At 49.8% G+C, this 11442-nt stretch overlaps 1 protein-coding gene across 2 annotated transcripts; it reads right to left on the bottom strand.

The window, feature by feature from the left end:
• Positions 1 to 2685: 2685 nt before the first annotated feature.
• LOC125519428 (uncharacterized) lies at positions 2686 to 10280 on the bottom strand. Of its 2 annotated transcripts, none has more exons than XM_048684239.2 (10): positions 9807 to 10280; positions 7768 to 9043; positions 7622 to 7680; positions 4644 to 4765; positions 4357 to 4546; positions 3835 to 4278; positions 3656 to 3766; positions 3248 to 3562; positions 3129 to 3179; positions 2686 to 2887 (listed from the first exon to the last, which is right to left on the bottom strand). In XM_048684239.2, exons 1-10 carry the CDS (start codon positions 10185 to 10187, stop codon positions 2813 to 2815), a joined length of 3024 nt encoding a protein of 1007 aa, XP_048540196.1. In that variant the 5' UTR covers positions 10188 to 10280; the 3' UTR covers positions 2686 to 2812. The 2 variants fall into 2 exon arrangements, 1 of the variants encoding a protein (XP_048540196.1); XR_007288244.2 differs by lacking the exon at positions 2686 to 2887 and having other exon boundaries at positions 3248 to 3358; positions 3468 to 3562.
• Positions 10281 to 11442: the final 1162 nt, after the last annotated feature.

Raw genomic sequence — 11442 nt, 5'->3', positions numbered from 1 at the left:
CGGAATCCGGGCCAGCCTTAGAGCAACTCTAGCAGACCCCGCATTTTGCCGAACTGTAAACTGTGTTTACAATTCGCACGGGGGCGCTTATGCAGGCTGAAAAACGCGGGGGCAGAACAGAAACCGCAAACAAACCCGTAATATTTAAAAAAAAATTGTTTCGTGTGAGAAATTTAAGCAACAGCTCGCCGGAGCTCGCTCGCATAGATAGTTCTTCTTTGCATAAGTTTGTACACAGCACATACATACATATTAAAGGTTGCCGCAGCTAGACAGGGCCTACGCTACCGTACCACTACAATAAAGTTGAGCTCACCGGAGCTCCTGCGGTAGCTGCCCACCGGCGGCGCTCAGTCGGAGTCGGAGGAGTCGAGGTCAACATAGAGCTTCGCCTGCTCTGCCTTCATCACGCGCAGGTCAGCCTCCTTCGATGCGTGCACCTGCGATGCCGTGACGCCCGTCTGGAAGAAGAGCCGCTCGTGCTTGAGCTCGCGCCGGATGCACTCTTCAATCTCCTCCTGCTTCCTCGCCGACCGCTCGAGGACGACACGCTCGAGGAGATCCTCCTGCTCGGGGGGAGGTAGTTCTCGGGCCCGATGACGCCTCGGGCACGGCCTCCTCCGACTCCCTCTTCATCGCCTCCTCTGGCTCCCTCTTCACCGGAACGAGCCGCGAGCTCGATGCGCCCGCGGATGAGCTCCCCACGGACCAGTTGCCGGAGGAGGCATGGCGGCGACGGGCGAGCTCGCGATCGAAGTCCTTGAGCTCGCGGCGGTCGAAGGCCGGCGGCGACCGGGTACCGCGGTTGAGCCACCGACGCGCCCCCCGCTTGCGCGCAGCGCCGCATCCCCCGAGTCGTCCATGGCTTTCGCAAGCTCGCTGGCGGCAACAAATCGAGCAGCATGATGGGGAATTGGTGGCAAACGCGGCTGCGGGAGGATAGGATTTCAACCCGCATCTGCCCCGCAAGCCCGCAGTTATACTGATTCGGGGGTAGCGTTTGTGGGCTGCGACAAAAATGTTTACGGACCGGACACCGATGCAGGCTCTGGTCCGGCTAGAATAACGAGCCAAGCCCGTATAATCGCAGAAATTATACGGGTTCGCGCCGAATGCAGGGTCTTCTAGAGTTGCTCTTAGTTCCACTTTTCCATCCCAAACCCGACCTCAAAGCCCCAAAAAAGACCGAAATGACCAAAATATATATATTATTGAAAAATAGGTATAATATATTATCTTAACATCACAAAAATAACTCTTTTAATTGAAAAACTGCATTGTTCGTGTGTTTCAAGCTGTGCCAGGCTCGGGCTAAGGATTTTGAGTTCGGGCTTAGCCAAGCCTGGCTCAAAACCTGGTCCGACCTGCAGGATTATCAGATCTAGTCTGGCGTTCCGGCTCAACCATGAGGAAAATGTCTTTTTTTGAGAAATTTTCATTCAAATTACGAATCAGTACAAAATAGTTGATATTTACAAGCACACTGAAACGCAAACACAAAGGACCATGAACACCTAGAGTACCCTAAGACAACCATAACACAAGAAGATCTCCGGAGCCCCGTGTCATCATCCATGAATCTTGAGAGAAGACCCCTGCAGCAGAAGGATCTGCAACCAGTCCCAAACAGGTCATCATCTTCGACCACGGTAAAATTGCCACCATGCTGCTTCCTCCTTTTTTGACACCAGCGCTGAGAGGGCATGGACATCAATCCAACACACCTGCAACAGCCATCGCCATCTTTGGCTTTGAGTACCGCGAAAAGTGTCCCTTCTGGAAGGAAGAGAACTCGAGTCATCCGACCGGTCCAGCACCGCGGCCGGGCCATCCGCCCGGGCAAAGCAGGATCTCCCACCAGCATCAGCGCAGAGGAAGGAGAGAACAGCAGCAGCAAATCATACCAACAAGGTAGAAGAAATGTCCTCGTCTCCCTGCCTCCATCGCCCATCTGAGGATCCAAACGGCCAGTGCCGATGGACCTCCAACCACCATAGCCCGCGACCTCGACGAGATCCGGGGATCCCCAACACCGCTGGCTCCTAGACGAAGGCAAAAGCCTCGCCTGACCGCGAACGAAGCCCGGAGAAATTTATTCCGACGCGACACCACCGCAACGGCCTCGGCGGCGTCTTCCTCAACCCCAACCCTACCACATACCCACCTAGCGAACAGACCCGAGGTTCCCCCTCCCTCTTGCCGCCGGAGCGGCCGACGAAGAAAGAGGGAACCGGCGGCGCGCAAGGGATTCCTCTTCGCCTCCTTGATCACCTAGATCCTACTTTTCCGGTTCGCCGGGCCTTTCTTTTGGGAGAAAAAACGAATCTGGGCGAAGCCCTCTGAGGAAAATGTCTTAGTTTGTGCAATACTACTATCTTTTGCAATGCTGGAGCTCCAGCCCAAAATTGCAGCTGGCGGCTTCTCACCATTTTCCTCGGACAGCTCCATGGAAGCGCTGCGTGGAGCCAGCCCAAATATTGGCTTTCTCTAGGAGTTGTTGGAGCAGTTGGAGCTGTTGTTTGGGCTTCCACTTCCCCGGCCGAAGCTGTTGGAGCTGCTCCTAGGAGCCCAAACAAATACTCCCTCTGTTCAGAAATGTAAGATGTTTTGGCAGTTCATATTAAACTACCAAAACATCTTACATTTATGAACAAAGGGTGTACATAAAAAATACACTGAAAATAATGAAACTGAATAATGCACAATACTTCCATACTCCAATATATACAAAAAAAAACAGTGTGCACAAAATGAAAACAGACTATCTGCACAAAGCAATTGCGCCGAAATGCGACTCCTGTGGTCCTAAATCCTATTCACCACTATGCCCCCCGCTGTCATCTTCTGCGGATTGATATGTTCCATCGTCAGTAGAATCCGATGTATGCTGCAAAGCATAACATACAGTGTTTCGTCGTCAAATAAGTTTCACTAAGCATTGCTTTCATTATTCATCTCAGGATAGACTTAGTGTGCAGTGACCCCCAGGGGAAAATAGAGAAATGAAAGCCACACAACTGGTGCAACATGTATAGCAAGATTGCTTTGAGGCAAAGCATGTTGTAGTATTAATGACTATCTAATGAAAAAATGCACATTCGGAAGGAAGAGCAAATATGAACATCTACCTCGTGTGATGCCTCGCCATCCTCAGCCCCAGGTCCAGCTGCTGAAGCATGCTGCAGACAAGCACACCAGTATGAAAAATATGAACCTTCATTTGGGCAATAAATCAACTAAAATTTACCTGTGAAATATCTGATGACGCCATGCCCCGCATACTCTTTTCCAAAGACCGAAACCTGTTCTCCCAAGTTTCATTCATCTGCCGTGTGGCGTGATTGATCATCTCCTGCACCTGATCCTGTGTGAACATCTGCTTTCTCTTTTGACCTAAAGAACTTGGGATGGACTTTGACAAGTGGCCTATCCGGGCTTTGTCAATGATACCAGGAAGTCCATAGTACCTCCCTCGGTGACGGCCCCCTACCTCCTCCGACCATACAACATGGGGGTCTAGTTCAGTATCACCTGCCTCCTCTAAACGCCGCTGGAAGGCCTCCTATGAAATATAGTACGCAGATTCATTGAACTGAGTTCTGTGATATCAGTATAATTATTAATCAACTTATGATGCAAATGACTGAATACATACCACGGTTCGCCTTGCTTTCTCGGTAACAAATTCCCCCTTACCGCCGCCATGTTTATGGGTCTTATTAAATAGTTCAACTTCCGATACTGGCTTCCCACCATTCTCTATCATCTATTTCAATTCAATAAGAGTCATATGTAGCTGCCTAAGTGTGTATCAGGAAAAAATGTCAGTCTTACCATAAGTTTGCGATGCATGGTTATGCTCCGGGAGCCTGCTGTGTGCCGGGCGGAGCCTCCTGTGAACCGATTCTTCCTCATCAGGGCAGAGAACTGCAAATTTTCTTCTGAAGCCCAGTGCTCACATAGCATCTCCCACCACTTCGGCAGCATCCATTCAGGGGGGAACTGCTTCCACTGAAGAGGGTCGTCATCCTCGTGCCCTACACCTGCTGGGTCTCTGCGCGGCAGCTTCGACTTTTCTCTAGCACCCTTGTTATCAAAATTTGACTGTCCATTGGACTTGGTAGCATCCGAAGCTCCTTTCACTTTCCTTGACGCAAACAACTTCACTCTAGCCTTTCGCTTCTCATCACACAGGAGCCCAGTAAACTGTCTGGCTGTTCTGCGGTTGAATAGCTTCAGGCACTCTGCTTCCCGCCCAGGGGCCCACTTGTAACGGCGCTGTGGTCATCAAAATAGAAGGGTGTTCAGGACATACTTGATGAATCTACAAACACATTCTTGGATAAACTTTCTTACAAGGAACTCATCCAAGATGATAGCCCTTCTATCCGAATGATACTGGTGAAAGTGGAGAACCAATTGTTCTGGGTGCACTTCATTTGTTTGCTGACAAGCCATCATGTAAGTAGACCCTGGGTGCCACTGCTTGAGAAGTAAAGTGATGGTAGAGGCCACCTTGGGACAAGGAGGATCGATATCCCATGTGCTGCCAGTACAAGTCAATATGCTAAGTACATGGAGATTATATAGTGCAAGTTGACCCTAGGCATCTGATGAAAATGCAATAATCTGAGAAGACTTACTCCACATTAGTCGGAGTCAGCACAGGCCTGTCAGCTACCCTACGTGGTTCAGTGAGTTTTGCAGGGCCCCTCCCCTTGCGCACTTTAGATTTCATATACCCTGTGCCAGCAGCATGAGTATCCTGCATGAAATCAATTATGCAATCACTTAAAAAGAAGAATGTTTGTGAACACATAATATCGGTTACTCAAATAAATTTCATTGATAATCATGAAGAATCGCAGTTACTCAAAAAATAACGATGAATTCACAATGAGGATTTACCAACCAAATTGAGGAAATTATATTGCTACTTGCTGACAGTGCATCACAGAAACAACACATGACCCTATGGTAAAACTAAATCTGGGCATGGGAAGCCCGGGCCAGGCTGGGCTTGTCAGTCAGCGTGCACTGGGCTTCAGTGTGAAGCCCGGTATTTTTTAGGCCAGGCTCGAGCTTCAATTTTCAGCCTGAAATTAGCCCAGCCTGGACCGAAAGTGGATAAAACATCTGCAGTGTTGGGAGCCTGCGCCTATGGGCTGTGGCCCAGCCCAACAAACTAGCAGACCAGCACCATATCCCTCCGTTTCCACCGTATACTAAGGGCGTCTCCAACACAGACCCTCAAACCAGCCCCATCCGTCCGGACCGCGCGGTCCGGACGTGTTTTGCCATCCAACGCTGTCCTGTATCCGGTCCGGACGTCCTTTTTCCCACAAGCGCGCGCGGGGGCTTTGCGGGCGTCTGGACAGCAGCCACGCATGCATCCGACAACCCTGGTGGCCCACCCAAACCCCTCTCCCTTTCCCGCCCGAAGCGGTCAACACTGCTCCAGAGCATCAACGCCGCATTCATGCCGGCCCATAGAAGACGTGACCTCTCACTGGAACCGGCATTGAAGCGGCGCGGCGGCCGAGAGCGCCACCCCCGCAGCTTCGCGGTGCACGTGCCTTCTCTCCGCATTCAAACGACAACTGGCTGTCCGCCTCCCTACATTAAACATGTGTGGTTGCCGAGGAACCTACTCTGGCGCCCGCATGCGAAGGCCACCCGTCGGTTCATCTGGCGGCCACCGTTAACCACCTCGCCGCTTGGCCTGGCATCCACCCGCTATTTAAACGCCAGACCCGGCAACAGTTGCATCCAACCTCCTCCGCTCCCTATCTCCTCTCAGCACCAAACCCGCCATGGCCTTGAGCTCCAAAGCCCTGTGCGAGAGCCTCTCAGACGAACACAAGAAGGAGATTGCCAGCATTGCAGCCGGCTGCGGCATGCGGACAAGCTCTCCGGAAGCCAGCGTTGCGGACGAGCCACTGGAAGAGGCGGATGACGACGAGCCGGCGCCACCGTCCTCGCCGTCCCATGCCGGCATCACCATGGGCGAGGCGCGGGCACACTTCACCGACATGGTGTTGGAAGAGCGGGAGGCCGCGTTCCGGCAGGCGCGGGCCGGCCAAAAGTACAGCCTCCGCCTCATCGACGAGCACCGGCACGCGAAGGAGCAACTTCTCGGCACGGCATCGTGGCGGACGTCGAAGTGGACGTGGACGAGCAGAAGGCACTACTCTGTCCTACCGTGTCGCCCGCGACATCCACCGTGATCGATGGCGGCACCGCATCGTGCAGGCAGAGAAAGAAGCCATGTACATAGCAGTCAACGAAGTGGCGGCGGAATATTACGACGACACAGACGACGTCGCCAGCTCCGCGTCGGCTGCGCCCCAACACCACCACGACGAAGTCGACACATCCGTGGGCGTCGCTAGCAGAGAGGAAGAGTAGAGCATGGGAGGCCGCCAGCTCTTGGGTCCCGGGAAGGCCACTACTACTCCCCTCCCGTTGAAGCCAAGCTTGGCGGACTCATCATCGTCGGCCGATTAGCCGCTTGCCCGCTTCACGGAGGCGGAGCTTCAGTTTCCGGGGCTCATGGCTGGCCGGCGAGCTTGTTGCGGACATGGGGAAGGCATGTCACGGGAAACGGGCGACAGCGATCATTTAGACTAGGTTAGAATAGGGTTTAGTTCAACTATGTCAAAAATGTAATGCATGTGCTCCGGTTTAGATGAAAATCATCCGGTTTTATTTAAAAATTATCGAAGTTTGAATGAAATTTGTTTGGTTTGTTTAAATTTGCCTCTATTTTTTTAATTTTCATTAAATTCCGTTCGAAATGTCTCCGGACATTTGCGGCTACGGTTGGATGGCCAACTCCTACATCAGTGTCCGTGGACTTGTCGCCATCGGTCCGCGGATGGATACGGTGTCCGGTTTGGGGGTTAGCGTTGGAGATGCTCTAATCCTAGTTGTCACCTGCATCTCCCCCAATCACTTCTTCTGCCCTCCTGTCTGTGTGTTGGCGCTCCCATACGCTGCATGCGCGCCTCTGTGCCGTCACCAACGCTGAATGTATGTCTCCATGGCTCCACCTCAGGCCAGCATCGACTACGCAGTCGCGCGCCTGTGCCTCCTCCCCACTGGCAACGACACACCATTGCCAGTCACATCCGCCTCATCCCCATCACAGGCTGTTTGACTCGTCGGCAACCTCACCTGGTTTCTGGTAGCTATCTGCATCATTGAGCAGCACATCAGTGCTAGATCTGCTCATTATTTAGTAGGGCATGGATGTGTGCATTTCTTGTATAGCTTCTCCTATATAATCCATGTGAATTTTGTGGATGCTTTGTCGGCAATTCTTGTCAGGTTACATGCGTTGCATTCGTGAAATATTGTTGGTGCATAATGATGATAGCACTTGCTTTCATAGCATAGACAGTATGCATTTCATGTGTGGACTGAATGTTTATTGTGACTTGGGCTTCGGGCAGGGCTTCCAGGCATTGGGCTTTTGATCAGGCTAGGCTTGGTCTTGACAAGAGAGAAATTTTCAGGCTTTGGGCTCGGCTCAAGCTTGTTCTGAAGGACAACATTTTGTAAGCCCGGCCCAGCACGACGAATGCCCAGGTTTAGCTAAGATCATGCGAGAGGGACATACCTGGGAATGGATAGTTTCTGGTGGTTCGCAATGCGGTGGTGATCGATGAACTGATGATCCTGCAAGTGACCAAAATGTACAACAGTGTTAGATATCCTTTAAAAACAGTGTTGGAAAGATATCTATATAGTTGGATAGAAACATACTTGTGACAGAAGGAATAGTGGTACCGGGCAAGCAGGTAGTAGTCAACTGCGGTGATGGGGTAGGATGACAGCAGGCAGTAGCTACAGCCACCTGCTGGAGAATACCAGTGCGAGACCGGTTTTCAATATAGTCCCTCTCATTTGGCGAATGCATGCAGCCATTTGCTACACTCTTGTGTTGTCCCGCAGCTTTGTTGTGCTGACACTCAACTTCCACCTGCACAGGATGACTGTCATCTTGTATCTGTTGCCCTTGTGCGCCATTTTTACCATGAGGGCAAATCCCATTGGAACTTCCCTGAGGAATCTCATGCTCTTGTTCTGAATTGAAACTCCGGTTAGCAAGAGCACCCATAGCATCTTCTGAGCATTGACAGTGGCACCGTGAAACATTGTTCACTAGAGATATACCATGATCTCTAGAGACAGGAAGCAAGGTTGCATCAATGTTGTCCAAGTCGTGTGATCCCGCTCGAGGTGCCTGCTTCTGAGATAATGAAGTAGGGTAAAGATTGGCAATTATTCTGTCAACATCTGCAGGATTAAACTGATTTTCATCCGGGGAAGAAACTGGCTCCTGAACAGTATTGCTATTTGGAGTATATTCTGGCTGGGCAGCTGAATACTTACTACATTTAGGATGAAGCTCTTTGCCTGAGCCCATATGTTTTTTCTTGCGCTTCCCACCAGTAGTCCAGCTGCTCCTTTTCCTCTTCTGATTCCGTCCAGTTGTGTTACCATGCAACTCAGTATGCACCTGTTTTCCAGAAGCAGTGTAACTCGGAGCCTTTACTATTTCCTGCTCCACAATACTAGCCACTGAAGCATGTCTAGCTTTCTGGTTTTCATGATTTCCAATGATGTTACTTTGATGCCGCCCATGTACCTCCTCTGTATGAAATGAATGAATGGAAGGCCCACCTTGTGATCGCAGTGCGTTGCTGACCTTACTAGGATGGTCCAGCACTATCCTCTCTGCACAAATGGATCCAGGACTAGCAGATAGATCACCTTTCTTCTTAAAACCATGCCTGGGAACAGTTCCATTGGGTAATTTAATGTGTGACTCATCTCTATGAAATAACTGATCAACAGGTGCATCTTCTGCACATCGCACATGAACTGCTATCTTTGGGTTTGATCTGGGTGAAATGGTTGACTCTTCATGAACTGAACGAGCAAAAGAGGGTTCACGTTCCTGCTCAAAATGGATTGGCTTATTGTACCTTCCTACTTGCACCTGTCCCACGTGAATCGCTTGGCTTCTGGGTTCTTCCTGCGCCCGATCCATGACAACACATGAAAAAAGTATGAAGAAAATGTCACTAGACATCACATAATTGCACATATACATATATATTGTAAAAGGGAAGTATCCCACTCTCAGTTATGACGTTTCCAGAAAGAACGATCCTACGGAATGTAATACTCAGAGTACTGTCATATAATGGAATGTTTGGATACCAAAGAGTCAGAAACTGCTCGAAGGGCAAGAAGCAAAGCAATTTAATAATGCTTGGAAGGACCGGGTACCAACGGAATTATGTGATGTTGTACTTATTCAATAATGTGTACTTAATATAGAAATATATATGTTTGCTAAGTGCAGACGAACCTATAATCTTCTGAATTTTATTAAGGTATCACATATATACGACAGGATTCCTCATGCAGTAACGCCAAGCTAGTAAGTAAAAAAAATAAAGATTGAACAATATGTACCTAAGCAGGAGTTACGAAAATAAATACTACTCTACTAGGATGCATCAGATAAAAGGATGGAACCTCTTAGTCCCATCCAAGATCTCTATTGCCAATAGTTCAAGCAATCTGTACCTGCACACATCGAGACTCAATAAAATATGCAGTCACTCCTATAGTCCATTTTAAATCTACGACTTTCGCTCTCAAGACAAGCACCCCATTATTTTAGAAAATTTAGATGCTCTGACACTAGGATTATACAGTCTTTCGTTTCCACTATCCATTAACCCCATCAATCAGTGAAATGCACAATGTAAGAACTACAGGACAAGCACCTCCGACCGACGCAGGGACGTGGGCGCGATAGGAGCGGCGGCCGCAGGCGAAATGACCTGTACGCCGGCTTGATGCAGCCGGAGGCGGTCGCCGTCGGCTACGAGGTCGGAGGCGCACAGCGGGCAGGTGATGCGCCGGAGGCCCCGCGGCACGGCAAGCACAGCGCCGCATCCGCCGCACTGCATCTGGTCCCTAACTCCCCCGCCGTGGTGGAGCGGCAGGGCGCGGCGCGGCCGCGGCGGCGGCCGCGGCATTAGCTCCGGCGGGAGGGCCTGCGGCATGGCGCAGCCGGGGCAGGCGAACTCCGTCATCCCCTGCTCCACCTCCAGCGTCTCGCCGCAGCCGGCGCACCGCACCTCCAGGATCTCCGGTGCCGTCATCGGGAGTGAGGGGGGCTTAGGTTTTGGGGTTTTCGTACTCTTTTTGGTTTTCTTACTTTTGAGGGTGTCGTTGGGGAAAGTGTGAGAGTGGGGAGTTTGTGTGGGGTTTGTGTGGTGGATGCGCGAGGGATGAGAGGCGGTCTGACTCGCTAGCTCCGACGGGGTAATCTGTCAGTGAAACGAAATCAGAATTTCGTTGCCGGCTTCAAATTGTTGGCGCCAAAGTTTTTTTTCTCTCATCTTATTTTTGAAACACGGTACAATCGTGAATTTTTTTCAAGAATAACTTCTTATCTATTCATCAACTGTTAAGGTAGCACAAAAAACATCCCTCGAAAAAGAAGTAGCACAAAAAACATTAGAAGTAAAAAATACATCTAGACCCATCTGACAATGCTAGAAATACCAACGAGATGGGGATAGGGTGGGAAGAACTTTATTCCATTTGCAGAGAGCTCTCACCGTCTCGTCTCTCTTAGCAGGGCACAAACCCTAACAAAACTCCAATGAATGCACACACGCACATCCTAGTCCTGATTACTTTCAGATAATGAACCGATATCACATCTTGAGATTGATGAAGTCACATGTCTTGTAGTCAACGAGAACGCCTCCTCCCACCGAACAAACATCGTCGAAAAGCTTGAAATAAGGGGATGTTTGGTTCTAGGCCTAACCATGCCACACTTTGCCATACAATGTTGACACACTTACCTAAGGTTAGTTCTTCAAAGTGAGAGCCACAAGTTGGCAAGCCTAAGAGAATCTTGCCACACTTTTTGAGTGTATGTGATGTGGGCCCCTAATGTGGCTTGCCTAAGGTGTGGCTTGAACCAAACACCCACCCAAATTGGTCAAATTTGCCCAACCTTAAGTGTGGCAACCTTAGACAAACTTAGTCTCAAACCAAACATCCCCTAAATCTAAGAAAATGTAGACACCAGTACCAAGTCTACGACTTGACCCCTGATGGGTTGGTTTCATCACAAAGAATCTAACCATCTAAGTTACCCGTTCACTCCACCATCTTATACTCAATAAAGGTGTTAACTTAAAAGAGGTGTTGAAAAGCGCGCCCTAACATTTCCATGTTTATATTCCAGTAGTGCATAATATTCCACATTTTGGCTCTAGGTTTCTGTTGAAACTATGTTGAGGGCTGCTTTGATTCGTATGATTTAGTTCACACACACACACAAGAGAAAAAAACATCAACTGGAAATCATAAGAGGTTGAACTCGTCAAAATGAATGTT

Source organism: Triticum urartu, chromosome 7A (assembly GCF_056163025.1).
Source record: "Triticum urartu cultivar PI428250 chromosome 7A, HENAU_Tu73, whole genome shotgun sequence".
Taxonomy (NCBI): domain Eukaryota; kingdom Viridiplantae; phylum Streptophyta; class Magnoliopsida; order Poales; family Poaceae; genus Triticum; species Triticum urartu.
The sequence above is the reverse complement of the archived record's forward strand: the minus strand, read 5'-3'. Positions and strand labels throughout refer to the sequence as shown.